The sequence below is a fragment of the Nannospalax galili genome, unplaced genomic scaffold (genome assembly GCF_000622305.1).
Source record: "Nannospalax galili isolate Female #2095 unplaced genomic scaffold, S.galili_v1.0 scaffold85, whole genome shotgun sequence".
Classification (NCBI taxonomy): Eukaryota; Metazoa; Chordata; class Mammalia; order Rodentia; family Spalacidae; genus Nannospalax; species Nannospalax galili.
Window position 1 is genome coordinate 4045474 of NW_008358866.1, and position 26602 is coordinate 4072075.

Here is a 26602-nt window from a genome sequence, read left to right on the forward strand (position 1 = left end):
AACCGGTGCAGCTCTTGTCTTTTCAACTTTGCTGGCCAGTCTCTCATCAATTATCCATCTTTATAAAATCTCACGTTATCACCAAGAAACAAAAAGGCAACATAATCTACACACTTTGGTGCCTGTGTTATGAACTGTAAACAGACCCTGAAAGAAGGGACAAGATGGGTCACTGGTCATGATGGGCAACTGTTAATTGCCCAGCGACCAGCTGACAGAAGACAAAGAGTGAAGTTTGTGTTTTATATAAGGGACTGGCTTTATTTAGTAAAACCATTGAAACTGAAATTCATGTATAGCAGAGCAAGGACTGTCTACAATTTTTTTTTTAATCCAGAGGAGGATTTAGTAACAGTATACTTATAATAATAATTTTAAAATGGTTTATTTTAAAGGAACCATACAAGGAGATTTTTATGTTGAGTTATTTCCCCTTACTTAGTATGTATTTGGCAGTGTCTTCCAAGCTAATGCTTATGGTATGGAGACTTCAATGAATAATTACCACTAAGGCTCCTAGGTGTAAAGTATATTAGATTAATTTCATTATAAATAAGAAGGAATTTTTGGATAATCCTAACTCCAAAATCAAGGTTTTTACAAAGGTACTCTGTTGAATTAAGTAGAATAAATTAATTGGAAATACGTTTAAAGAATTATTCTAGGGCCTGGAGAGATGGCTCAGTGGTTAAGAGCACTGACTGCTCTTGCAGAGAACCTGGGTTTGATTCCCAGCACCTACATGGTGGCTACGAACTGCCCTTAACTCCAGTTCCAGGGGAATCCGAAACCCTCTTCTGATCTCCACAGCATTGCATGACACAGGTGCACTCACATACGTGCAGGCAATACACTCATACACATAAAATAAAAATAATAAATAAAATATTTAAGAAAAAGAATTATTCTAGTAGAATGCTACCTTAAAATAAATCCATTTAAAATGTCATCTATCTGGGTCTGGAGAGATGGCTCAGTGGTTAAGAACACTGGTTGTTCTTGCAGAAGACCTGGGTTCAAATCCCAGCACCCACATGGCAGCTAACAACTGTCCATAACGTCAGTTCCAGGGGATCCAACAGCCTCTTCTGTCTTCTGTGAGCATTGCATGATACGGGTGCACTTACCTGCATGCAGGCATAACACTCATACACATAAAATAAAAATAATAAATTAAATATTTTAAAATGTCATCTATAAAAATCTTATAAGTTTATATGTTATATGACAAAATAAATCAAAGAAGTGAGTATACTTATGCTTAAAATTTTAATTTTTTAGAAAAATACAGAGATAAAATGTATTAAGAGATAATAAATAGCTGCATTTGTGTGGCAGGATGTGATTTCTCTATCATATTTGTTGTTGTTGTTTTGAGGCAAAGATCTGCCTGCCTCTGCCTCCCGAGTGCTGGAATTAAAGGCATGCACCACCCACACCTGGCTATTTTTTTTCTGTTCTTTAACATTTCCCAAGTTTTCTCAAATGACTAGATAAGTATACATTTTTCTATCACTATAGCAATGAAATTTAAAATAATTCTGTTTATATCCTCACAGGAATGCTTTATAATTTTTTCAGTTGCTTTAAGAAAAAAATAATAGTGTTGTAAAGTGTAACATCCTTTTTCAAGGTTAATCATCAAAATAGACTTCATCATGAGTCATTTTTTTTCTCCCTTCAAAAATCTTCCCCATTTTTTTCTTTTAAAAAGCATTTTATTTTGGAGGTGGAGAAATGACTCAATGGTTAAGAGCACTGGCCAGTCTTCTAGAGGATCCAGGTTTGGTTCCCAGCACCCACATAGCAGGTGACAACAATCTGTAACTCCAGTGCCAGGGGAATCCAGTACCCTCTTCTGGCTTCCATGGGTATAGCATGCATGGGTGCACTTACATGCAGGCAACATACATACACATAAAAATAAAAATAAAAAATAAAAATAATTTTTATTTTTAAAGTTGGCTTACAGAATAATAACACTTCTATATGGGACTCTCATACATACTTTGTTTTAGTTAATTGCCTCCCATGTCCCTGCTCTGCTTCCCTGTACTTTCTGCTTCACTGATTTTATTTTAGGCCTTGGGTCTTCTTCTGTGGGGATTAGTGTATCTGAATGAAGCAGATGCTCTTCGGTGTGTCATTCACTGGGCCATTCTAGTAAATCTCATTTTTTGTAGCTATGTAATCATAAGTTTTTTGTCTCTGGTAGATTTCATATTTTTGGGGAGATGCTCGCTAATTATATTTCCTCATGCTTTCTCTTAACCTTAAGCTTTTATTTATAGATAGTTTAACTGACCAGGTATATTACCAACCTTTATTTTTAAATAGAAAACAGTAACATGATAAGATCTGCTTCATATTTTACTGAGAGCTTGGTTCATAGTTTGTCCTTTCTTCCCAGTGTGCCCCTAATGTGCATAAGATGGATGGATATTCATGTGATGGTGTTCAGGTAAGTCATTTCACTTCTACCTGAAATTTCCATATGTTACCAGCATAAAAGAAATACTGAAATTTTATCTAAATAGGAAGATCAATTTGAATGGTTCATAATTAATTCAGACAATAACTCTCATGTCCTTTATTTCACAATTGTATGATCTTTATGGTTTTGTTTTTTGGTCTTTTTGAGACAGGGTCTCCCTGTAGTCCCAGCTGTCCTGGAATTCACTATGTAGACCAGGCTGGCCTTGAACTCACAGAGATCTACCTGCCTCTGCCTCCCAAGTGCTGGGTTTAAAGGCGTGCGCCACCATGCCGGGCCCATGATCTTTTTTTTTTTTTTAAGTTTTCTGTCTTAAGAAGACATGACATCACTAATGGGCATTTGTTTTTTCTCATTTTAGGGAATTTGCTTTGGAGGAAGGTGTAAAACCAGAGACAGACAATGCAAATACATCTGGGGGCAAAGTAAGAAAATCATATGGCTCGATCATTTCCCCATAGGGTATCAGGCACACTCCATAAAGATGTATGGGCTAGAAGTATGTTCTTAACCACTTCATGACTGGAGGCTTCTCAAAGCTACTGCAGGACTGGGCAGGGGCACTTTTTTAGAAGTTAGAGAAAGGCACCTTCTTTGCGAAGGCATGGCTGCATACTTTCTGCTACTTGGCAGTGCCTATGGATGAGACAGAAGGTGCCTTTGCTGCTAGGCAGGCAACCCACGCCTGGGTGCACAGCTTGCAGAACAGAGCAGACTTGGACTTTAGCTCTTCAGCTGAGTACCCTTGAGCAAAAGGGCCCATACGGCTCTGTATAGCCGTGTGGATGGACACGGACTCTGGGTAGGGTATCCTTGACTTAGATCTAAGCATTTTAGCTAGAGTGGCCTTTTCCTTCTCAACTATCATCCTTAAGCTCTAGTTAGCTTTTCTAGTCACAGGTGCCCTCCTGTGTAACAAAGAAATTTTAATGTTATTCCCTTCAATATTTATCAGTTTTAAAGAATGTATGACAGTTACTTTTGAATAATATTACTTAAATTATACTGTATGTAAATTTATATTTAAATGTATAATATGTATTTTTCTACAGAAATATTATTAGCCAATATTTCTGAGAGAAATTTTTGTTTTAAACACTTTTAAAAACTTATTTTTTAGATGGGGCCTTACTCTGTAGCCCAGGCTATGTATGTTAACCAGGCAGACTTTGAACTTCCTTCAGGTTCCCAAGTGCTGGGTTTGTAGGCATCTGCCACCATGCCTGGCTTGTGCTAAGCTCTTTTAGAAGATAATTTGTGCCAAGAAAAAAAAAAGTATAAAAATAATAATCAGATATCAGAGGTAGTAGCTGCAGTCCTTTAGGAAGGGAGTATGTGCCCTTTTATTCTCTTGAGAAGCATTGCAATGAGAAGGAAATTTAGTCATGCAGGTTTCTATTCTAAACAAAGAGAGAGAGTTTTTTTCCCTTCTTCTTGAGCAAAAATAGTGACTAACAGTAAGAAGTAGGAGAGGAACTTCCTAGATAATTAGCTGCTGCTTGATATGTACCGGTTGAGTGTCCCATATCTGAAGTGCCTGGTACCAGAAGGGCTTCAGATTTCAGAATTTTTATGATTTGGGAATATATTCTATAGACAATGAGATATCTTGGGAATAGGATCCAAGTCTAATCATTAAGTTCGTTTATGTTTCCTACATATACACTTATCATGAAAGTAATTTTGCATAGTATTTTTAGGGTACCTGCATTTTGACTGAAACTTATTACATTAGATCAGGTCATGAAATTTTCTTTAAATTTTTTTTATTGCTGAGTATGTGTATGTTATGAGAGTGTGTGCTTTATGTGTACGGAGTGTCTCTCTCTCTCTCTGTGTGTGTGTGTGTGTGTGTGTGTGTGTGTATGTTGTATGCACATGTGTATATGCAGGTATGCATCCCATACATATGCAGAGGCCAGAGGAGAATATCATGTTGGTATCCTGCTCTTTTACTCTCCACCTCATTCCCTTGAGACAGAGTCTCTCACTGACCCAGGAACTAGACTGACAGCCAGCAAGCCCTCAGTAGTCTCCTATCTTCACTCCCACAATGCTGAGTTACCAGCATGTGCATAGCCACTCCTGGCTTTTTACTTGAGTGCTGGGGGCTCAAACTTGGGTCCTCATGCTTGCACAACAAGTGCCCTTACTATAGCCTATCTTCAGCCCAGGTCATAGGATTTTCTATTTCTGGTATCTTATTAGCTTTTTAAAAGTTATAGAATATGAAGCATTTCAGATTTTTGAATTAAGGTATTTAACTTGTGCTACCAGTTGACCTTTGCTTAGTTTGAATAAGTCTTTGTTGTTTGTTTCTTCAAATAGGGTTTCATGAGGCCTAGGTTGGTCTCGAACCTGCTATGCAGCCAAGAATGATCTTGAACTCCCAGTCCTCCTGCCTCCGTCTCTCAAGTGACCAGCCTGTGTCACTGTGACTGGCTGCAAAAGTCATTTTGTTCTAATTCTTAGATAACTGTGATAGCCAACCCTTGCTTCAAAAAAGATTAAAACCCACAAAGATGCTGGCGTACTTTAAAATGTTTTTTGCCTTTCAGAGTTAGTGTGAAATCAATTTCATCTAAAAGCAAAATGAAATTGACTTTGATAGCTGCTAAGAATTAGTAATTATGCCACTGTTTCTTGAATCTGGTTATGCCACATAGTTATTTTAATAAATTGCCCTTTTGTTAATAAAGTTTGCTGATTCAGAATTTCATGTATTTGGCACTGAGATTAAAGCAGGAACCATTTGCTGGTATCATTCCCTAATTAGTAGCCAAATTCTAAGCAGTGTTCTCATAGTCTATAGCCTGAATCTCATCACAGATCTGTATATACTTGCTTTCCTATTTCAAATCAGCAGTCATGGAATATGTAGTCATGGAATACTGGAGCCATGTCTGTCATATAGGACAGCTTTTGTATGTGATAGTACAATTCTTGTTTTTGTCTTGATAACATTGGAGAGCCCCTTTACTGCAAACCTTTGAGCAGCTTCCATGTTACCTCCATCGCTGATAGGAAATTCTGTTCTGCTTCAGAGGTGACAGCATCAGACAAATACTGCTATGAGAAACTGAATATCGAGGGGACTGAGAAGGGTAACTGTGGAAAAGACAAAGATACATGGATACAGTGCAACAAACGGTGAGGTGGCAACATTAACCCCAGGTTTATCCTTCAGAGTTCATTACTTAGTTGGTTTGCAAGTACACATTTTTAGTGAACAGTGTGTTTCTATTTTCTGTATCCAGTAAAGCAGCTATCTGGTCTAGTTGCTTCATTTTCCCCTGAGGTTCCAACATCACAAAGGTCTCCAAATCTTGATTTGTGCTTTAGGTCTCTTTCCTAAGGTCTAGATCAGCCTTGTACTTGTTACAGAACTTTCTCACTGAGACAGCACTTCCTAGCATCTGAAGTGCAAGGAAAATGAAAGCACTCACAACCTAATGCAGTTGAATGAGATACTAGTTTTCGTTTTCCTTTTTTCTCTCTTCCTTCCTTCCCTCCCTCCTTCCCTTTGTTCTTTCTTTTTCTTTCTTTCCTGAATGTCTCAATGTCTCTGTCCTGTGTAGAATAAGAATAATTACCTCCATCTTTTCTCCACACGTTGTCCAACACCAAAGCATAATCGTTCTTCCCTTTTGCTCCCTACCATTTATCTTTATCTGCTCATTTTCACTGTTACTGCCATTATCCAAATTAAGACCTGTACTAACTCTCCATGTATTACAAAGCCCTTAATAGTTTTCTCTGCTGGCAGTCTGTAGCATACTATCACCAGGATAATCCTCTTTTAAGTCCTTTTGGATATGTCAGTTCTTTGTTCAGGTTTCATTAGCTCCACATAGCTAATTAATAGGTTAGTGTTCAACATGTACTAAATGCATACTGTGTGCTGAGCACTGCATCTCACTTTGGTGACATCATCATGACAGTTCTCTCATTTTATAGATGAAAAAAAAAAACTAAGACAGAGTCAATGAATGTGCCCAAAGTCATGTAGCTAAGACAGGAATAGCATTAGAGTTGAGGCCATCTGATGTCAGAATGCTCTCTTAGCCACTCTGCTGAATGATGGTTGTCTCATCTAACAAGTGAACTGGAACCCCAGCTTGGCACTTCTTCCTGATTCCACCCAAACTATGTTTTTAAAAACCTTTTCTTCTTTATCCTCCAAAGTCTGAATCTTACTATTCTTAATACATGCATCACCCTGCCCAACCTTAATTTGTGTGTTTTAGCTATTCATTATTTGGAAACAGTCTTTACAGACACATCATCAGCAGTGAAAAATGCATCCATTTTTCAAAGCCCATTTGGAAAATACTTTCTCTATTATTTCCTGATTTTCTATAGAAACTAATTGCTTCTCTGTTCCCCTCTGAATAGGCCTTGTGCTATTCTTGGCTCTTGTCTTCAACTCTTTATTTTATACATGTTTATGCATGTGATATGTCTAGTCAGGTAGTATAGTTTCCTTAAGGATAAAGATTATGTCAATTTGTATTACATATTGTAAATTACAAAGGTTAATGTGCATAAATAGAACTAAAAAATACTTGACTATGTCTTCTATATTGAAAAAGAATTTTTGTTTATAAGGCATAGAAATATTTAAAATATAATCATTATGTATTTGCATATATTGAAATGTTTAAAATATTTTTAGAGAATAAATGAATACTTTTTTACATTGGTGATATAGTTCTCTATTTTTCTCTGTTTACCCATTAGATAAAGTCTGAAGTTTCCACCTGTGACCTTGCTGGTCTCCTAATCAATCAGTTTTTATTAGTTTTATTTAAGTATATACTATATTGATATCTAAAATGTGTTTGATAAAGATTATGTAAGGTAATATTTAACTCCAGCAAAGTATCTTTTAAATTATAATCACATAGATGGAGGGGAAGTTAAAAATATCTTGATGAAGGGGTAGAGAGGCTTTCGTTGGGAATCAATAAGCAATGTATAATCTCTTCATTGATTTTTGTAGACAGGTTATAAAGGGAGCTATATTACAGAGGAATACTCAGTTCAAAGTTCATTTGCGTACCAAATATGAGAAATAGTTTTTCAGATCCAGCAAGTAATTCTGATAAAGGTATGTATTTTGTGGAGAGTTTTCTTTAGATAAATTCTTGAACTGATAGGCAGTAAAAGACAAGGTAGGAAACGATTGATTCACCTGTAGAGTCTCAGAGAAGCCATTTCTGAGAGCAGGAGGCAAACCCATTTGGGCTTCTTTTATTTTGCTTAGGATACAAGTAACTGATAACTGGCAGAAAATAAATACTAAAAAGAGAGATTTTTATTCCAATGGGCAGGGTTCATTGTATCTTTGGGGAGAGAGAAAGTAAATGATCATTAACTCTTTTAACACAGGGATGTGCTTTGTGGTTACCTTTTATGCACCAATATTGGCAATATCCCACGGCTTGGAGAACTTGATGGTGAAATCACATCCATGTTAGTTGTGCAGCAGGGAAGAACATTAAACTGCAGGTAATTATCTAACCATTCCATGAAAACATCAGTCATTTCACTTCCCAGAAATACAGCTTACAACTGTTACTGACTGCTGTTTTCTTTTGATATGACTGTTATCAATCTGAAATAGAATCTAGTTCATAAAGGTGATTGAGTAAATCCTAACAAAAGAAATTAAAAGATGGTAAGTGATGAATGTGGACTGCTACGTGGTTGCTGGAGTTACATTTAGTTGCTCAGTGAAATCTTTCAGGGTTTAGCTTGCATTTCCTTCTTATTAAGGAAAATGGTATCTTATGCACAGAGTCATTGTGTGATAGCTCCTTTTGCTTCTTGCTGAAGTCCCACCGAAGTGGATTTTCTTTAGAGGGCATACATAAATAGGTCTTATATCCACAGGAAAGCAGAGAAAAGCAGTAGAGGCAGTGGCATCATGGTTTTGGAATGTGCACGTCAAATGCCTGTCTGGCTCATAACTTATGAGAGTCAAGAGAATTGAATTCCTAGGCCAGTAATAGAGAAAACTGAGACCCAACCCAAGTTATCTTGTATCTCAGAAGGTTTAAAACTTGACATCATCATCTACTTTTGGAAGAGGGAGAAAATGAGTTTGGAGGAAGGCGCTAAAATAAAGAAGCTAAGTAGAAGTCTTCTAAAGGAGTCAGATCCACCAATCATTTCCTCAGCTCAGCTCCAAATGGAATTGCCCACTTTCCCATGGAAAATTTGTATTTTATCCTCCACAGACAATAAAAGAGAACATTTCTAAGTTGGAGGATGGTTGACAATATTGATATCAAGATTGTGTGGATGCCGTGAGAAATGCTTAATTAGAATGTTCTAATCATCTGTCTGGTTATTACTAGTAGACATGTAAAGAAAGTCTCCAACATGAAATACAGGAGTGAACTGAAATACTTATTTATAATTGTGAGAGACAAGACTTTATCATAAAATAAGGTACTACTTAATAAAAAGCAATGTAGAAGAAAAAAGTTCTGTTGGAAATTAAAAATACAGTGGCAGAAATGAAACAGCAGTTGAAATTGTCTCCCTGAAAGTAGGGCAAAAATAAAAGAAACGGAACAAGGAGAAAATTCCCCCAAATTAAAATAGACATAATAAAGAACAAAGAAAAAAGTGAGAAGCAAATTGTCAATGACTAGCTCTAGACTCCAAGGACTCGAATTTTTGAGTATTGTTTTTGTTATTACGACAGGGTCTCACTTTGTGATTGAGACTGGCCTTGAACTTCTAATCCTACTACTGCCTCTGCTTGGTGAGTGATGGGATTGCAGGCATGTGCCTCAATACCGACTGAGTTTCCTTTTTAACAGGTTCAGCGGGTATGAGGAATGAGTGAAATCAGAGGTAGATCTAAGTATCATTATTAAAAATTTAAAACTATAGGACAAAGAATCCCCAGAGTTTCCAAGAAGAGGGAAAAACAAAGGCTCAGTAATTAGAGTGACTTCAGATTTCTCATCAGGAGTCCTAGGAATCAGAAGACAATGGAAAAACATTTACATATTAAAATTTTGTATCAAATCAAAGCCAGGCATCACGGTACACACCTGTAATGCCAGTACTCAAAGACTGAGCCAGGAGGAAGGCCTCAAGTTTGAGACCAAGACTCTATCACAAACAAACAAACAAACAAACAAACAAATAACAAACAAACAAAAATGGAGTGGGAGAGATGGCTTAGTGGTTAGGAGCACTTGCCACTCTTGTGGAAGACCCAGATTCGGTTCCCAACATCCATAGAATGGCTGACAGCCATTCCTAACTCCAGTTTCAGGGGATCTGGCACCCTCTCTGGACTCTGTTGGTACTGCATGTATGTGGTGCTCTTCACATACATGCTCATACACATAAAATACACATAAAATACATACATACATAAGTAAATACATTTTAAAATCAGATGTAATTTGAGACTAGAAAATAAGGACTTTTTATCATGAGAATGTCTCTAAAATTTATTCTCCTACACTCTTCTTCAAGAAGCTAATAGAAATCACGCTCCATAGAAGTGAAGGAATAAACTGAGGAAGAGAAAGGCCAGGGTTATAGGAAGCAGGATGTCTACCACAGAGAGACAGTGTCATATCATAGTGATAGTGAGAGGAACCCAGGATTTACAGCTCTGTGCCAGGTACAGGGGAAAATCAGGTCAGGAAGGAGCAGGTAGAAACTCCAGGAAACATTTTCATAAGAAGATGAACTGAAGTTCAGTGGAGTGATCTTCAGTGGAGATTTTGACATCCAGCAGAGAAATCAGGTGAAGTTTTTATTGAGGATGATAAATGCTTAGGTCAGTAGACAGAGAAACCACAAAGAAATAAAAGAATAATCTAAGATAAAACAAAAATCAATATAGGAAGTGAAAGAATCTAAACATGACAGTGTTGCTTTGCTCAAATGAATAGCATTTCTATAATTATAATTTATGTATTTATTAGTGATTATATAAAATTTATAATGAAAGGATGGGAGGAGAAATTGTGTGCAAAGTCATTAAGGGAGATAAAAGAGATAAATTCTCTTATTCTATATAAAGAAGTCAATTGATAATACTTAGAGTTGAAAAAACAGAAGGGCTGGAAAGATGGCTCAGTGATTAAGAGTACTTGCATTTGCAGTGGACCTGGGTTCTGTCAACATCAGGTGTCTCATGGCTGTCTGTAATTCCAGTTCTGGGGCATCAGATGCCCTCTGGCCTTCATGGGCACTTGCACACATGTGATGCACATAAACTTATATAGGCACATATACATACACATACGTAATAAATAAATAAATAAATAAACTAAGGAAATGATATAATATAAACTTACTTTTAGATACGTGTAAATAATAAAGGATCAATAATGTAGAAAGTGGTTTTCTCCTACAAAAACTATGGGCTATAAATAATAGCTTCATAGAAATTGAGAAAATAGTTTATCTAGGAGCTGGGGAGATGACTCAGTTGGCAAAGTGCTTGCCATGCAAGTATGAAGACCTGAGTTTGATACCCAGCACCCACAACACCTACATAAAAATTTGGGCACAGGGACTGGAGAGATGACTCAGTGGTTAAGAGCAGTGGCTGCTCTTGCAGAGGACCCAGGTTTGGTTTCCAGCACCCACATGGCAAAGTATTGTCCTTAACTCAAGTTCCAGGGCATACAGTGCCCTCTTCTGGCCTCCATGGGCATTATATGACATGAGTATACTCATAAATATAAAATTAAAATAATAAATAAAAATTTTAAAAATTGGGCACAGCAGTGCACACCTGTAATCCCAGTACTACAAGATGCGGACAGAAGGCTCCCTAGGGCTTGGTGCCAGCTAGTCTAGCTGAATTGATAAGCTTCAGGTTCAACAAAGAGACCCTTTCTCAAAAACTAAGGTGGAGAGCAATTGAGAAAGACAGCCAACATTGACTTCTAGCCTTCACATATGCACACTCATGTGCACGTACATAAACACATGTGCATACACATACACATGTGCACAAACACACATACAAAACCATTAGTTTATCTAATTGGCCCTACATGCATATATAATTTTGACAAAAATTAAGATGAAAATTTTTATATTAGCGCATTGACAAGGCACCTATGAGTAAATTATTACAAATATATATTTTCTTATTTTTTTCTCTAATTCTAAAAGCAAACATGAACTTAACTATATTGAGCAGTGACTACAGTAGTTTAGTCACTCTCAAATCAAGTTTGCACATATACAGTATTTGGGGGCAATGCAAACTAAATGCAATTCTGATCCTTATTTGAAACACATTTGAAATCTGTTATTAAACCAGTTAGATTTAATGTGGCATCCAAGGAAAAATTAATAGAGCTAGTTCAGTTCAGGCCCTTACTTTTATAATTTTGTTTAATTTGAAACTGTTGGATGATAAAAGGAAAAAAAATTTAAAAAAGAAACTGTTCATTGTCTCTGAAAAGCATTAGATCAAAAGTTTCAGTTGTTTTCTCCACTTACAAGAACATATTGCTGTGTGTGACGATGCATGTCTGTAAAATCCTGGCACTTGGGAAATGGCAGCAAGAGAATCAGAAGTCAGGCCAATTTGGCTTACACAGGGAATTTGAGGCCAGCATAGGTTATATGAGATCCTGTCTCAATGAAGCAAGACTACAAGAATGTGAGCATGGTTTTATTACTGGTTTTTATTAAATGAAATATAGGAGATTAGAGAAGTGGTATTGTACACATTTTAGTTTTTGAGCATATACTCAAGGTGAATATGAATGAATGGAGTCCCATTTTCTCTTTGCTCCCAATTTATTTTTAGTGGTGGGCATGTTAAGCTTGAAGAAGATGTTGATCTTGGCTATGTGGAAGATGGGACACCTTGTGGTCCTCAAATGATGTGCTTAGAACACAGGTGTCTTCCTGTGGCTTCCTTCAACTTCAGCACTTGCTTAAGCAATAAAGAAGGCAGTGTTTGCTCAGGAAATGGAGTAAGTATCAGCACCTCATCATGGGGGCCATTCATTCTTTTTATATCACAGAAATAGATGAATTCCTATATTTCCTTAATTGTGGAAAATGTGATTATCCATGTTCTGGTTGGCATGCGAACACTAGTTTGATCAAAACTACTTGAATGTTTTTGTTGTGTAATCTGAAAAGTCTGAGAAAATGAAAAATTATAGTCTTCCTTAAGCAAATGAATTAGAAGACAAATGTTAATAAGGACCGTAATGGAGCCGGGCATGGTGGTGCACACTCAGGAGCAAAGGCAGGCATAGTGAGTTCCAGGCCAACTGGGGCTACAGGGAGACCCTGTCTCAAAAAGATTAAAAAAAAAAAAAACCCAAAAAACAAACAAACAAACAAACAAAAACCAAAACAAAAAAAAAACTAGGATGGAAATTTTTAAAGAATGGAGTGAATGAGCCACAATTATTTAACTACTGGGGTGGTCTGACAACTCAGAACCAAACATAAATAGCTGCCACAGCCACATAACTAACAGTAAAGACATTAGGAAATGCCATGTGGAAACCTACTACTACTATACAGGCTTCCTTTTAAACACACATATAAAAGGAGTTAAATGAAGTTACCCTATAATAAGGGAAAGTCCCTCCCAGACAGCATAGGCTATGATATAAAAGGCCTAGTTCCAGGTATGGGTTGCCCCTTTTGGAGTTGTTCGTCACTGGGGTCCCCCAAGCCCCCAAACATTAGAGGCTCTTGCCATTGCTTTTGGTTACCCTCCAGAACTTGATGGTGAGATGCTACTGCTGAAGACACCACATACCTCCATTAGGTGACTTTGAATCCCAGCTCTGCTTCTTGCAAGCTGAGTGATGTTGCAAATTAGCCTCCCTGTAACTCAGTTTCTTTCTCTGTAAAATGAGAATAATAGTGCCTACTTTCTAGGACTGTTGTGAAGAATTGATGAATTAACACTTGTAAAGCACTTAAAACAATATTTTGGGCATAGTGAGTGTTCAGTAAACGTTAGCTATGTTACTTACTATTCCTGACTGTTCCTGTCCCTGGATCACTAACACTGTCATATGATATGGAAGCTGACACTTGGAAAAGCCAGGTGACCTGGGTATAGTCCCTTAGGAAGGTAGTAATGAAATGGAGACTTAAATCCAGACCTTTTGACTTTAAACCCTAACCCTTTCTGTTTAGTCTGAAACTCCTAGTGGAGTTATTTTATAGTTACATTTATATGTGGATATATGTTGTCTTCTGGAAAATGACAAGATATGACAGAAATGACCCCTGCTGTGACAACCTGGCTCAGGAGGAATTTCATAAACCTAGCACCTCACTCCTATGCCCAACTCCACTCAGTTTTCTGAATTATAAGATCTAGGGGTAGATCCTGCTTTGTAGCAAGACCTGTGGGAAGATGTTTGGTGTCTTTTTTGTGAATTTTTCTTCCTCTTTTCTTTTTCTTCCTTTGCAGCATTGGAATTGAACCCATGATCTTGTACATGCTAGGCAAGCATTCTACCACTGAACTGCACCCCTAGTCCTTTGGGCTTTTTTTTTTTTTTTTTTTTTTTTTTTTTTTTTTCTTTTGGAGGCAGGATCTCCGTGAAACCCCCAGCTTCCCGGAACCCCACTAGGTAGAGGGGCGGGCCTTAATTCCCCAAAGCCCCCCCTGCCTCTGCCTCCCAAGTGCTGGGACTACAGGCGTGCACCACCACGCCAGGCTTGGACTTGTTTTTATCTCATTTTGTATTCTAAAAAGTTAATAACATTGGAGATAAAGGCTTTCTTTGGAAACAAAAAATCCTTTGTATTGGGTAGTTTATATATAAGTACTTTTGCGTATCTTTTTCATAACATTTAATAAAATTCAAAGCAATAATTTCATTGATTTGTTGTTTCAAATAGATTAATTCCCCTCTTACTAAATAAATGTTGAATGAACAGATCAAAGAATGAGCGGTGTGTGTGTGTGTGTGTGTGTGTGTGTGCGTGCGATATATTTTTAAAATATTGGAGCAAAAAATAAAGTAATTAAGAAGACGGTACTAAAACTTTTTCAGTATCATTAAATCCTGTGCATAAAAATTAGAAATTAGTGTTTATTTCTCCTGCCTCTATACTAGAGAATTGATATTTACCCTAGCTGGCCTTTGACTTCAGGTTTGCAGTAATGAGCTGAAGTGTGTGTGTAACAGGCACTGGGCAGGTTTGGACTGCAGTACCCCCTTCCCTCACAGTGACGATGGAAAGGCTGGCATCACACTGTCTGGCAACGGTAGGTACATAAGTTTACTAACATATAAATACGGTATAATACTGAGTTAAGAAAAAACTGCGCTGTGGACATTTATATTTGGGTTATTTTTATTATAACAAATATATGACCTCTACAAAATAAATTACCTCTACATGAGTGGTGTCCACTTGTGGAGCTACAGTTGTTTGGCATACAGAGTATAGTTTAGTTGACTGATTTAGCCTTATCCTGTCCTACTTCAGAGAGTTTTCAAGCATTATACATCTCTGAGGCTGTAAACAAACTCTAGTATTTCTTTTTTAATTGATTTATTCTTTGACCAACCAGTCCATGAATTCATTAATGTGTCTTGGTCACACTCACCCCTCCACCCTGACTTATGCTCCTCTTACCTTCACCAACCTCCCCTTCCTTCCAGAAGGTTCCCATCCTACTTTCATGCCTTTTTTTGTTGTTGTTGTGTTTTTCTTTTCCTTGCATTTCTTTTAAATGAAGAAAGTACTCAATTTAAAAGGATAATTATATACTTTTATACTGAATAAATAAGGAAAAAAGAATGGTTTTAAATATTTTATTTTGAACTTTGTTATAGAATTTGATTTACATAGTCTGAGCTAGAAGCAGTAATCTTGGTTAAAGTGATGGGGTTTGAGGACATGTATCAGAAACTCTAGGAAGGGAAGTTCTAAACGATTGGCCTACGAAGAAAAGAAGAAATTAAGTGCAGACTATTGAAAGAACTCATACCTGGGAGATAAATATTTTCTTTTAAACAATTTCATTATTTCACTTTACTGTGGATCCTTTTGCATGAAGCAATGCTTAATTCACGAAGTCCAGTCACCTCCCAAGGCTGAGAACAAAGGAATATATACTCATTTGAATTATTTATACAGGTTTAAAATCTTAATAATGTGATTTTAATAAAAAGGCCACAGAGTAAGAATTTGAAGTCTTCAGACAGCAATAGCAAAGGAAGTTGATGTTTGTTCCCATGATCAGTGCAGAGATGAAAATGTTTATAGTATATAGATCTCAATGACTTACCAAAAGACATTACTTAGAAATAGTCATGCAAATTTATTGATCCCTGTTTAAAACTCTGGAAGAATAGAGTGGGTAGACATGCCAAGACTTAGAGTAAGACAAGGCCACTGACCTGTTTTCCAAAACAAATATGTTCTTACTGTGATGGTTACAAATGAGAGGATTTCACCCCCACTGATTTTCCTTCTTCTTTTCCCCTCCAGGTGTTGCTGGCACCAATATCATAATAGGGATAATTGCCGGCACCATTTTGGTGCTGGCCCTCATATTAGGAATAACTGCCTGGGGTTATAAGTAAGTCAAATGTTTCAGTATTGTTGCTATAAAAATATACTTTAAAATAGTTTTATTAGGGATGGAGAGAAGGCTTAATGATTAAGAATGAATGCTTCTCAGGCAGGACCTTGAATTTAGTTCCCAGCATCCATGTTGGGTGGGTAACAGCTGCCTATAAGTCCACTTCCAGGGGATCCAACACTCTGGCCTCCTCAGGTACCCACACTTATGTACACAGAATTTAAAATTTTTTAAATATAATTACAAAATATTTTGATTAAATGAGAACATCTGGAAGGTAGTGTTATCATTAGCTTTGTGCTTGCATTGAGAATCAGTCTGGTTTAACAGTCAATATTTACCCTGGGCATGACTAGAAGTAATGATAATTTATTACATTTTCGATTTTGAAACAACTTTCCTATTCTGGAAGTATTGAATATTGTCTTAAGATCATTGAAGTGAATTAAAATCAATCTTAAGGGTGTCTTATAAGAACTATGGAAGTCAGAACTCCCGTAACTAGATCACTGCCTAAAGATCCAAGCTCTGAACACTGTTACATGGGACCAAGCCTTCAACACACACGTGTTTGGGTAGCACTTCAGATCCAAACTATTATAGTTTTCTTTACTATTTCAACTTTGAACTGTATTTTGCTGTCTCTGAAGATGATTTTCCAGTCAGCCCACAGCCTGAGACTTTCCATTTGGAAGACCTGCACTCTAGGCATTACCTCATTTCAAAGCACACTTTCCCTCATGGATCAAACATAGGTCAGCAAGTTGAGCATTAAAATAATTTAGATTAAAAATTTACTTCATACTTTTTACAGACTCGTCTTTGTTCTGTGGGTTAATAATGTCAAATGTTCAGAGTAGTGACAGGCTCACAGTAAGCATTATGTAATGGTTTGCTGTGATTATCACCTGACATCATCTTAAACCAGTTGAATCAAAGGAGATATCTTTAAGGTATATGTACCAATTTCTTGTGAAATTAAAACCCTGAAAGTGTTTCATTGTCTGAAAAAGGAGAGCAATTATTTTACTGCCAGAATATAGTATACTGAGATCTTAAATGCACAACAGTGAAACAGCATGGCCCAGCTGTGTATGACATAATCCAGTTAAAGAGTTCAGGGCATAGTAAGCCTTGCCCTGATAAATCAGTAGCTAGCTCTATATCAGTTGATAGCAGATTCTCAGTACCTATGAGCATATTGCACACTGAAATTTTCATAGTGTGATTTAGGTAGTCATAAAATTATGTGTTTGAAAAGAAAGCATTTCTATGTATTTATAAATTTTTTTTTTTGGTCCTTTTGAGATAGGGTTTCCCTGTAGCCCTGGTTCGTCTGGAACTCACTATGTATACTAGGCTGGCCTCGAACTCTGTTTCCCAAGTGCTGGGACTAAAGGTGTGAACCATCATGCCCTGCTATATATTTATAATTTGATCTCTCCTCATGCCACAGGCAATCAGCTTTATTTTGTAGTTGCCCTCTTCCTCAAAGGCTCTGATGTGGGACACATATAGTAAGGGCCATTACAAGCATTAATATTTCCCAATACCTTAATGCTTTCATTTGGTCACATGAAATTCATTTTAGAGCACCTGAATGGAAGTAGATATTTTATTTTTACATTCTTGGGAAAATGGGCTGTTCAGAAAATAAGAAACCAAAACATACCTATTGCTTATAAAATTACCTTTGTCAGTTGAAATTACTTGTTTTCTTTCAGGGTTTTTACATTTTTTATTTTTAGTATTTCTAAATATATGCACTTTGCAGATTAAGAAAAAAGATCTTATATTACAGTATCTTTTTTTGAAATAATTTGAACCCAAATGATCAAAATTTTAGAGTTTCTAAAATTATTCAGAATATATTTAGAAATAGATCAGAATGTATAAATTTTAGTAGAGGCTTCAAACTATTAACATATTTTGTATTTTCTATTTGAAGTTAAAAAGCAGACTTAGGACATGGGAACCCTTTTCCTCATTACTTTTTCCAACTATATTCTACCCTGTCTCCAAGCCTTGAGCTTGGGAATAGGAAATGAAGAACATTCATTTGGAGCTTTCTGATTCAGGTCTCAGGAGTGAAGGATTCCAAAGTAAAACACTTTGTAGAAAGATACCAGGTTTATATTTCCCCTCTCTGATATTTTCTGGAAAAAAAATAGTGCCAGATTGTCACTTTTACCCTTATGTGCCCATCATGGTCCTTATGATTTGAACCGGATGGCCTGGCAGGTGAAGGTTCCAGGGGGCAGCTTGTCCTTAATCTTAGAGAAAGGAACACAGATGACCTGTTTTCTAACGTGCCTTCAAAATATTAGGATTTCATTATATCAAGACAATCAGTGACTTCTGAAAAATTACTGCTAGTGCAATCTTCTGAAGAAATTTTAGTGTAAGATCAGTTCATTTTGAAAGTCACCCAAGTTTACTTTAGCTCGTGGTCAGGTAAAAACCAGAAATTAAACATTAAACAAATGCGTTGAGTGTGAAGCTCAGGTTATTAATACCTGAGTGGGGCCCCGGAAGCTGGATTTTTAACTCATTTTGTTGGCCATACATTATAAATAGAATGCTCTGATATACATTTATGTCCTTGAAATTCTTAGAAAGAGCTATAGTTGGGTGTTGGTATTCCAATAGGAATAAGTTAGAACCCCGTATCTATGAAAATATAGTTAATTTTTGTAAGTAACTTTATTCATTAATTTTTGGATTATTTAAACCACCCCCCACCCCAGAAACCTGTATTTAGAATAGCATTATCTTTAGAACATTAATAAATGTTTAATACAATTCAGCAGATGTTTATAAAAGTTACTCTTTGGTGATTACAATTTATGCTTTTTAAAATGAGTAATTATCTGACAATATTGTCACTAACCTTTTGGTGTTACCTCTTCTAATGATAAAGTGAAAACTTTGTATGTATTCCTCATTTTAATTTTGGCATTCAAATTCCTCCAGTGACAATCATTTAGTAAATGCTAGGATTTTTATGTTTAGAGCTCTGTTCATGTGCTGCTATAGATAACTAATGCTTGTGTTTTCTTCTTCTCTTCTATGAACAGAAACTATCGAGAACAGAGGTATGTGATGAGAAAGATTTGAACATATGGCTGAAAAGGTTAACTCTTATCATTATTGAAATTCATAATGCAGTTTTAAGTGGTTCATTTAATAATGATCTTGACTCTTCATGCTGAAATAATAATTTAAAATCGCTATTTTTATAGCAATATAATAGAAATTGATTTTTTTCATGTAAAACAAATTCCCTTTATGTTAAATTGTCATGTATTTTACATTAGTTTATTGGCTTTTCTTCATGTTTCTAATGTTCTTATTAATACTGTCTGAGGGAATTTAGTTTTTCTTTGTTACTGCTATATTAATAGCTTCCATTCATAAGTGACAAAGTTTGTCATTTGTTGCTCTCAAGGGAATACTCTGTTCTTACTGATCCTGCTATCTTTATATAAGAAAATACTATTTGAATTGGTTAGTTAATGATAATGGTGGTTAAAGAGGAAATTTGCGTAGTTAGAATCTCTGCCTCCTGTACTATTTTTTAATAAAAAAACATTCATAGAGAAAGTCAAATACTTATTTAGCATAACTGTATAATTTCCATTTAGCCATCAGCATAAAAAGGCACAAAGCAGTCATAATTTTTATAAGAATTTCAGATTTTATCCAAATTGATATAGGATTGAGATAGACCTTTCACTTTTCCGATTTAAAAATGTATTGATTCTACATTCTATTGATATAAAAAACTTAGAGTATTATTCTGGAATTTGATAACCCACACTGGGTCTTGCACATCATATGCTATTTAATCCTGTGCTCAAGGTGTTTATGTGGATTCCTGCTTAGTTTTCCTTTGTTCCATTGAGTGCCTGTGGCAGTTTGGGAATATGTATGATGAATGTGGTAAAATCTTTTCAGACTTTGACCACAACATTAATCTTTTCACAAATCAAAAATTTAAACTTTACTCTTCTATTTCCTTTATATTGCCATGTAAAACTCCTTTAAGGCTTTGCCTGTAAATGTCTATAGAATCTTATGAATACCTGGTATCCACAAAGTATCAATTGAAATGCTGGCCATAACTGTGATTGGAACAATAAGTTGTAATACCTAGCCTTAGATACTAGAAATAATGACATTTTCCTGGATTAACTAATGCAATAGAAAAACTAAGAGTTTTCTGGATTTTAAAGACAGCTAGATTTCTTTGTGATATGTCTTAAATTCTGTGTACAAAAGCATGTGAATAGAGAGCAGGAGCTGTTTAGGTTTGCCGTTGGATAGAAGTTGATCAGTCACATCACAAATCTAAAATTGGAGCTGGAGAGAGGTCTCAGTGGTTAAGAGCACTGGCTGCCCTTGCAGAGGACCTGGATTTGGTTCCCAGCATCTACATGGTGTCTAATAACTCCGTAACTCCAGTTCTAGGGGATTGGATGCCCTCTTCTGACCTCCATAGCCAACGCACAGCACAGATGCATTTACATACATGCAGGCAAAACACTCACACACATAAAATAAAAATAAAGAGATAAGAAATCTAAAATTGGTGGCTTTCTTCAGAAAATAGGATTAAGTTCATAAGATCAAAATGTGATGACCCAACTCCATTTCCATAGGAACTGTGTCTATGATGTAGTTTAATGCTGCTGAACATACAGAAAGGAAATAAAATGCCTCAAATAATGTAATTTAAGCAAACCTAAAACAATGCCCTAAGCTATGTTCTCCCCAGAATGCTATACAAAATACATAAATTGCCTACACTGTGCAAAAATGATCGATATTTAAAAGTATGCACCAATTTCTTACTCTGATTAAACACATTGCCACACTGTCAATCTCCTTTATTTGTCTGATAAAGTTAATACTTTAAAATTCACTATTCCATTGATCTGGCCACTCTTGAAATCTAGTCCATATCCTAAGAGTTGTTCCAGCTTCAGAATAATTTGTTGTATGTAGTTGGTTATATTTCAACAAAACTTTCCCCCTTGTCCATAGTGGATAAATATTAGCTTTTTGTAATAGTTCTTAAACTATCGTGTACTGTAATTTACTGTATGTTACTGTGGAGAGTAAAAAAATGTACTTTAGATCAAGTTGTGACTAGAAGTGTTTTTAGTATTATTCTTTTTACAATATATTAATAATCATAGAGGAAATGGTAGGCCAACAGTCACAGTATTCCTCAGTACATTTTCATTCTTATAAAGTTATCTTCAGACATTCAAATAAAGACCCACCCAGTTCCAAAAGATGCCAGGAAATAAAACCAAGAATTTTGGGGTTATACTTACCTTTAAATTGGGGATTTCCTTTAACATTCTATGGTGGGAAGTCCTATTGACAAGAGGTTAGAAATGTACTATTATGTGATGAAGGGAAATCGCTTTAACTTCTCTCAACTCTAAAGTCAAAGTTCTCTGTAATCTTTAAAGCATTATGGTTAAGGAAGAGGAAGGTTGTCAACCAGAATGAGACTCATACATTCCTTTGGGCTGGTAAAGCATGAAGTTTAGCTTTGACATTAAATTTTCAAGCTGTATTAAATATGTAGGCATTTGCCAGATGAAAATACTGAAATGGCTCAGAAATGTCAAATTGGGTATAATTTTCAAGTTCTCAGGGACAACAGTAATTCTAGAAATGAATCTGATAATAAACTTCCTACTAAATAAAAAAATAGAAGCCCCCACTGTGGGACATAATGGAAGTGGACCCCCCCTCCAATCTGCTGATGGCGTCTTGGCACTGTGGACCCAAGGAGCCAAAATGAAGCCTTAGATACTCAGTAATTACAAAGATATATTTTTCATTAAAACCTCCAGAAAATGTCTGCCTTTTGTTTCTGATCAATTTTATTGTTTCTTATGTCATAAATACATATGACTTAGCAGCTATATAATTTATAGCAAGAATTGTAAATTTTAGTTTTCAGTCAGGTTTGCAGATAGAAATAGAATAAGGAGTATGAGCTGAATTTAAATTTATAAAGCATTCATATTTGGACGAAATCCTTTCCTTTGTCTGAAGTAGATATACATAACTGTGATTGACAAGGAATGTAATAGTTAGATCCTACTTTAAGCAGAATTCCTTCCCACCACTTCTTTTTCTCTTGCCTGTTTTAGCTATCTTATTTTCCAATCTTTCCTTCCCAAATCTTTCTTGGTTTCTTTTCATATTTTTATTATTTCAGTGATATTTATGCATCTACCAACATGACTTGGTATATCTTATATACTATTTCTCTCTCTCTCTCTCTCTCTGTCTCTCTTTCTCTTTCTCTCTCTCTCTCTCACATTCCATGACACACATGACAAGGATGCTTAATTGTAGAGTTATAAAGACCCAAGAAGCACTATGCTACAGTTTGTAACGTAGCATCCAATCTAGGAAGCTACCTGAAATAGCCACAGACCCTCCTTTCTGGATATTCTGGCATTAAGCTCTTGACTTTCTTGGAGAGGGCTATCTGGTTAAAGGTAAACCTGTGATTTATCTTTTTCTTTTTTTGCATTTGTTTATAAATAATGTCCAATTGTGGTGTCAGGTGTAGTAATACAGCCCTTAATATAGCACTCAGGAGGCAGAGGCAGGCAGATCTCTGAGACTAAGGCCAGTTTCTGTCTCTCTTTCTCTTTCTCTCTCTCTCTCTCAAACACACACTTTTTTTTGGGGGGGGGACAAGGTCTCACTATGTAGCTAGCAGTGACTGGCTTGGAACTCCCTCTGTAGACCAGGCTGGCTTCAATCTCCTGCCTGCCTCTGCCTCCCAAATGCTGGGATTAAAGGCATGTGCTATCATGCTGGGCATATTGTTAAAAGAGGCAATAGTCCAGGCATGAAACAGGAATTGGAGAACTGTCTCCTTCAGCACCAATGTGATTTTTTTTCCCCCACTTTTAAAGTTTTGGGTATGCATAAGGTTTGATGACATAAATATTATGAATAAATAGATACTTTTAGGGAAAGTCATATTTCTGTCATAACAGAACCATCGATTTGGCTAAGGGCTTTTGGGATAATGAAAGAAAGTCCTCCTTAATGTTTAAATTTATAAAGCTCAACTCTAAATGGTATAACCATGAGCACACTGTCTTCTGAGGTGGAAGAAAAACAGTCAGTAACCTTGGAAGTTGTCAAGCTGAGGAATAGTAATTGCAGTTTCTATGGTCTGTTCTTCCAGGAGTTGACTCTGGTGATAAAGAACAGAAATTCCTTTAAAAGAATGTTATTTAGTAAGGTGCATTCATTCCACCCATAGGAGAAAAAAAAGATACCCTGCAATTAATTTAGGAAAGTTTTTTTTTATTTTTAAGGAAAAAGAGCTTGGTTGCATATCACTTATGTTCTTTTGGTAATTATTTATATATAGACATGCATATATATATATAATATTTGCATATAATGTGATAAATATACAGTAATTTTCCCACTTGAAACCTAGCTCTGTTCAGGCCACCTAATCACTTTTAGGATCCAAATTTGAAGACACAGTAAAAAAGCACTCAAAAACTTAAGACAGAAGTCATAAAAATAGTAAAGAATTGGAAAAAGAGGCTCAGTGAAAAATTTTAAGTCAAGTTGGTCTTCTATTTTTTTTTTTGGAGCAAATGATGAAATGTTATTTTATTGGGGACCTGATATTCTCTATCTTCACTAAAGCAATGAGTGGTTGTTTTTAAAATTTGTAATGAATATTGTAGAAAGCATATATTCCTAGATATTAAATATTCTTAAGAAATCTGCAACAAAATTCATAATCTATCACTGACATTTACCATACAAAGAAAGCTGCTTCCATTATTTGTGAGATATTTGAGGAGACTGCTAAGAGGTAGCTTCTATATTCTGGAGACTTCCCTAGTGGAGATAGGTAAGGACCCATGTGGCCAAGGTGATAAAAGGATGTAATGTCCTGGAATTGTATTAGACTGAAATTTTTCTAGCCTTGATACTGAAGCCTACAGCTTAATATTTTTGCTTTTGAAATATTTGTGTACTGTGTCAAAAATGGCCATGGGCTACAGAGAGGTTGCATTAAAGAGATGGTGAAACATGCCCAGATGAGGGCAAACCAAAATGGGGCCCATCAACTGAGTATGAAGGGAAGGGAAGTGAGGAGGAGGCCATTTGGTAGATCAGAGTAATGTGAAGGTCAAGTTGGTTCTGAGCTCTTCCAGAAGAGCTTTGAAAGAGCTTGGCTTTTGAAAATTTGAATTTGTTGAGGCACAGCTCATAACCCTATTAAAAGAATCATTAGGGGTTTGTTAGGTGGCTAGGTGGGTAAAGGCAGTTGCTGCTAAGCCTCATGGCTTGAGTTTGATTCCCAGGATCCACATGATGGAAAAGAGAACTGATAGACTCACAAGTTGTTGTCTGACCTCTGACATACACTGTGGTGTGTGTGTACACGCACACACACACACACACACACACACACATACATAAATGTAACAAAATAGTCATTAATGGTAATAGTGACAAAAGGAACTAATAAAAATTATTACTGGAAATGAGATAGTACTGAAACAGTCTATAGTTTTTTCAATAAGTTTTAATATGATATAAAAGGAAAATTTCCTTCCTCAGACAAAATAAAATGCCCTGATTTTATTGAGGGCATTTTTTTCAAGTATTAAAAGAGTATTTTTTTCTGACATAGGATAAAACAAAATACAATTCCAGAGATAAGAGATTTCTTGTATAGGAAGGCTCTTATTTGTTATGTGCTTATCAATATTATAAAAATAGAGGCTTACATTATTTGTCCTAAAAATTAATGTTATTTAGTAACCATTAAGACTGAAAGTTACTTACAGAATTAAAAATATTTTGGAAGAACCTCTTATCAGTCAAGAGTAGAATTAGTCTTACACTCTAGTTTATTTTCTATAGTTACTATATGGAGTAGTTAAAAATCACAAATTAAAATCAAAATGCATGTTTTATTTGTCTGAAAATTCTTTTTTAGATTTATAATATGTGGATATATTATATCCAAATAATTTGGAAGAAGATGTTTGGTCTTTGGAAAGAACTATATACTAAGTATATTAAATATTTTCAACATTATAAAAATCAATATGAGCAAGCAAACATCTGAAAATGTTTAAGGGATAAAATTTAGCATCTGCAGGTACTCAGGATAGCTAAAGAGAAGCTGGACTGGAAAGGGGGCTAGAGAATTCATGCTTTTGTTGGAGACTTTTTTAAGTATAACAATTCTTGGTCAGTTGCTAGCTTTTGACACCTCCACATACTGTACTGAATGAAACCAATCAAGATTTGGAAGCACTCTGTTTGGAAGGCCATGCGTTGACAAATAATTAGACTGGCTTGTGGGAGAATTGTCTAGGGGCCTAACTAACATTTCTGTCCAGTTCCCTCATGAGAAATAGTAGAGCTGTGCTGATCTTAGTTCATTCAGAATGAGGCGAGTGGCTTCCGGTCCAGTGCAGGTTAAACAGATGGCCCTTCTTGCACTCCTGCTACAGTGGAGATAGAGAACTGTTACCACCATCTGTCATAAATTCCTGTCCACAGTCTCCCTAAAAACTCAGCTGCTTTTCAAATCTTTCTTCCTCTTGCTCAGTTATATTCCTTTACATAGTCTACTGTCTGATATAAAATTACAGTGTTGATTCCACTTTGAATATTGTCAATTTCTTGTTATTTCTTTTAAATAAGTAGCAAAGCTCCAGCCTGAGTGCCAAGGTTTTATTAGTCTTAGTTACAGAATAACATAGAAACCATTCAAATCTTTAAAAACTAAATCAAGGTTACTTTCATCATCTATTTCAAATCACAAATAGTTTATTCACCACATTGAAAAAAAAACTGCTTTATCTGAGCAAGGATTATCTAAACGTATCTTCAACATCAATTTTTAAAGACAAAACTAATTGCAGTTAACATCTTCAAGTAGAATGAGTTTATAATGAAAATAACTCATCTTTCCATATTTCTCCTGAAAGCTTTATTCATCCAGCTTCAAAGACTTCATGGTTGTATTTCTGACCTCTGCAGCTAGAATGAGTTGAACTTGTTGCATTTATTAATAATCTTATGTGTTATATATTTGATTCATGTAGACCATTATCCCTACCTCTCTTTTTTCCTGAAATAATATTTGTATATGTCTGTGTTCATGTGTTTGTCTTGTTTTCTGACTCTGAAATGTTTATTATGCCTTAGACAGTTACCCCAGGGAGATTATGTAAAAAAGCCTGGAGATGGCGACTCTTTTTATAGCGACATTCCTCCTGGAGTCGGCACAAACTCAGCATCTAGTTCTAAGAAGAGGTCTGCTTTTCTGTCGCATTTTCAGATTTCCACCTGTTCCATCACACATTATTCCATTAGTCAGAACATTTCATTATTTTGCAGCAGGTTTGATTACTTCTTCCTTCTTTCTTGAATGTTAAAAAAAATAGTATCCCTTCTTCTTTGATTACTCTATTTCAAAATGCCATATG

General features: G+C 35.9%; 1 protein-coding gene across 12 annotated transcripts in view; it reads left to right on the plus strand.

Annotated features, from left to right (window-relative positions):
- Positions 1 to 26602, plus strand: part of Adam22 (ADAM metallopeptidase domain 22) — a 267323-nt gene that overhangs the window by 217206 nt on the left and 23515 nt on the right. For 5 of the 12 annotated variants that reach the window (XM_008822497.2, XM_008822498.2, XM_008822504.2 and 2 more), the window contains exons 19-27: positions 2411 to 2461; positions 2856 to 2919; positions 5539 to 5644; positions 7886 to 8005; positions 12306 to 12474; positions 14636 to 14750; positions 15983 to 16073; positions 19154 to 19171; positions 26322 to 26429. In XM_008822497.2, coding sequence (XP_008820719.1) covers positions 2411 to 2461; positions 2856 to 2919; positions 5539 to 5644; positions 7886 to 8005; positions 12306 to 12474; positions 14636 to 14750; positions 15983 to 16073; positions 19154 to 19171; positions 26322 to 26429 — 842 coding nt within the window. Of the gene's footprint in view, positions 1 to 2410; positions 2462 to 2855; positions 2920 to 5538; positions 5645 to 7885; positions 8006 to 12305; positions 12475 to 14635; positions 14751 to 15982; positions 16074 to 19153; positions 19172 to 26321; positions 26517 to 26602 lie in introns of all 12 variants that reach the window. The other 7 variants (XM_008822502.2, XM_008822505.2, XM_008822506.2 and 4 more) reach the window with 2 other exon arrangements.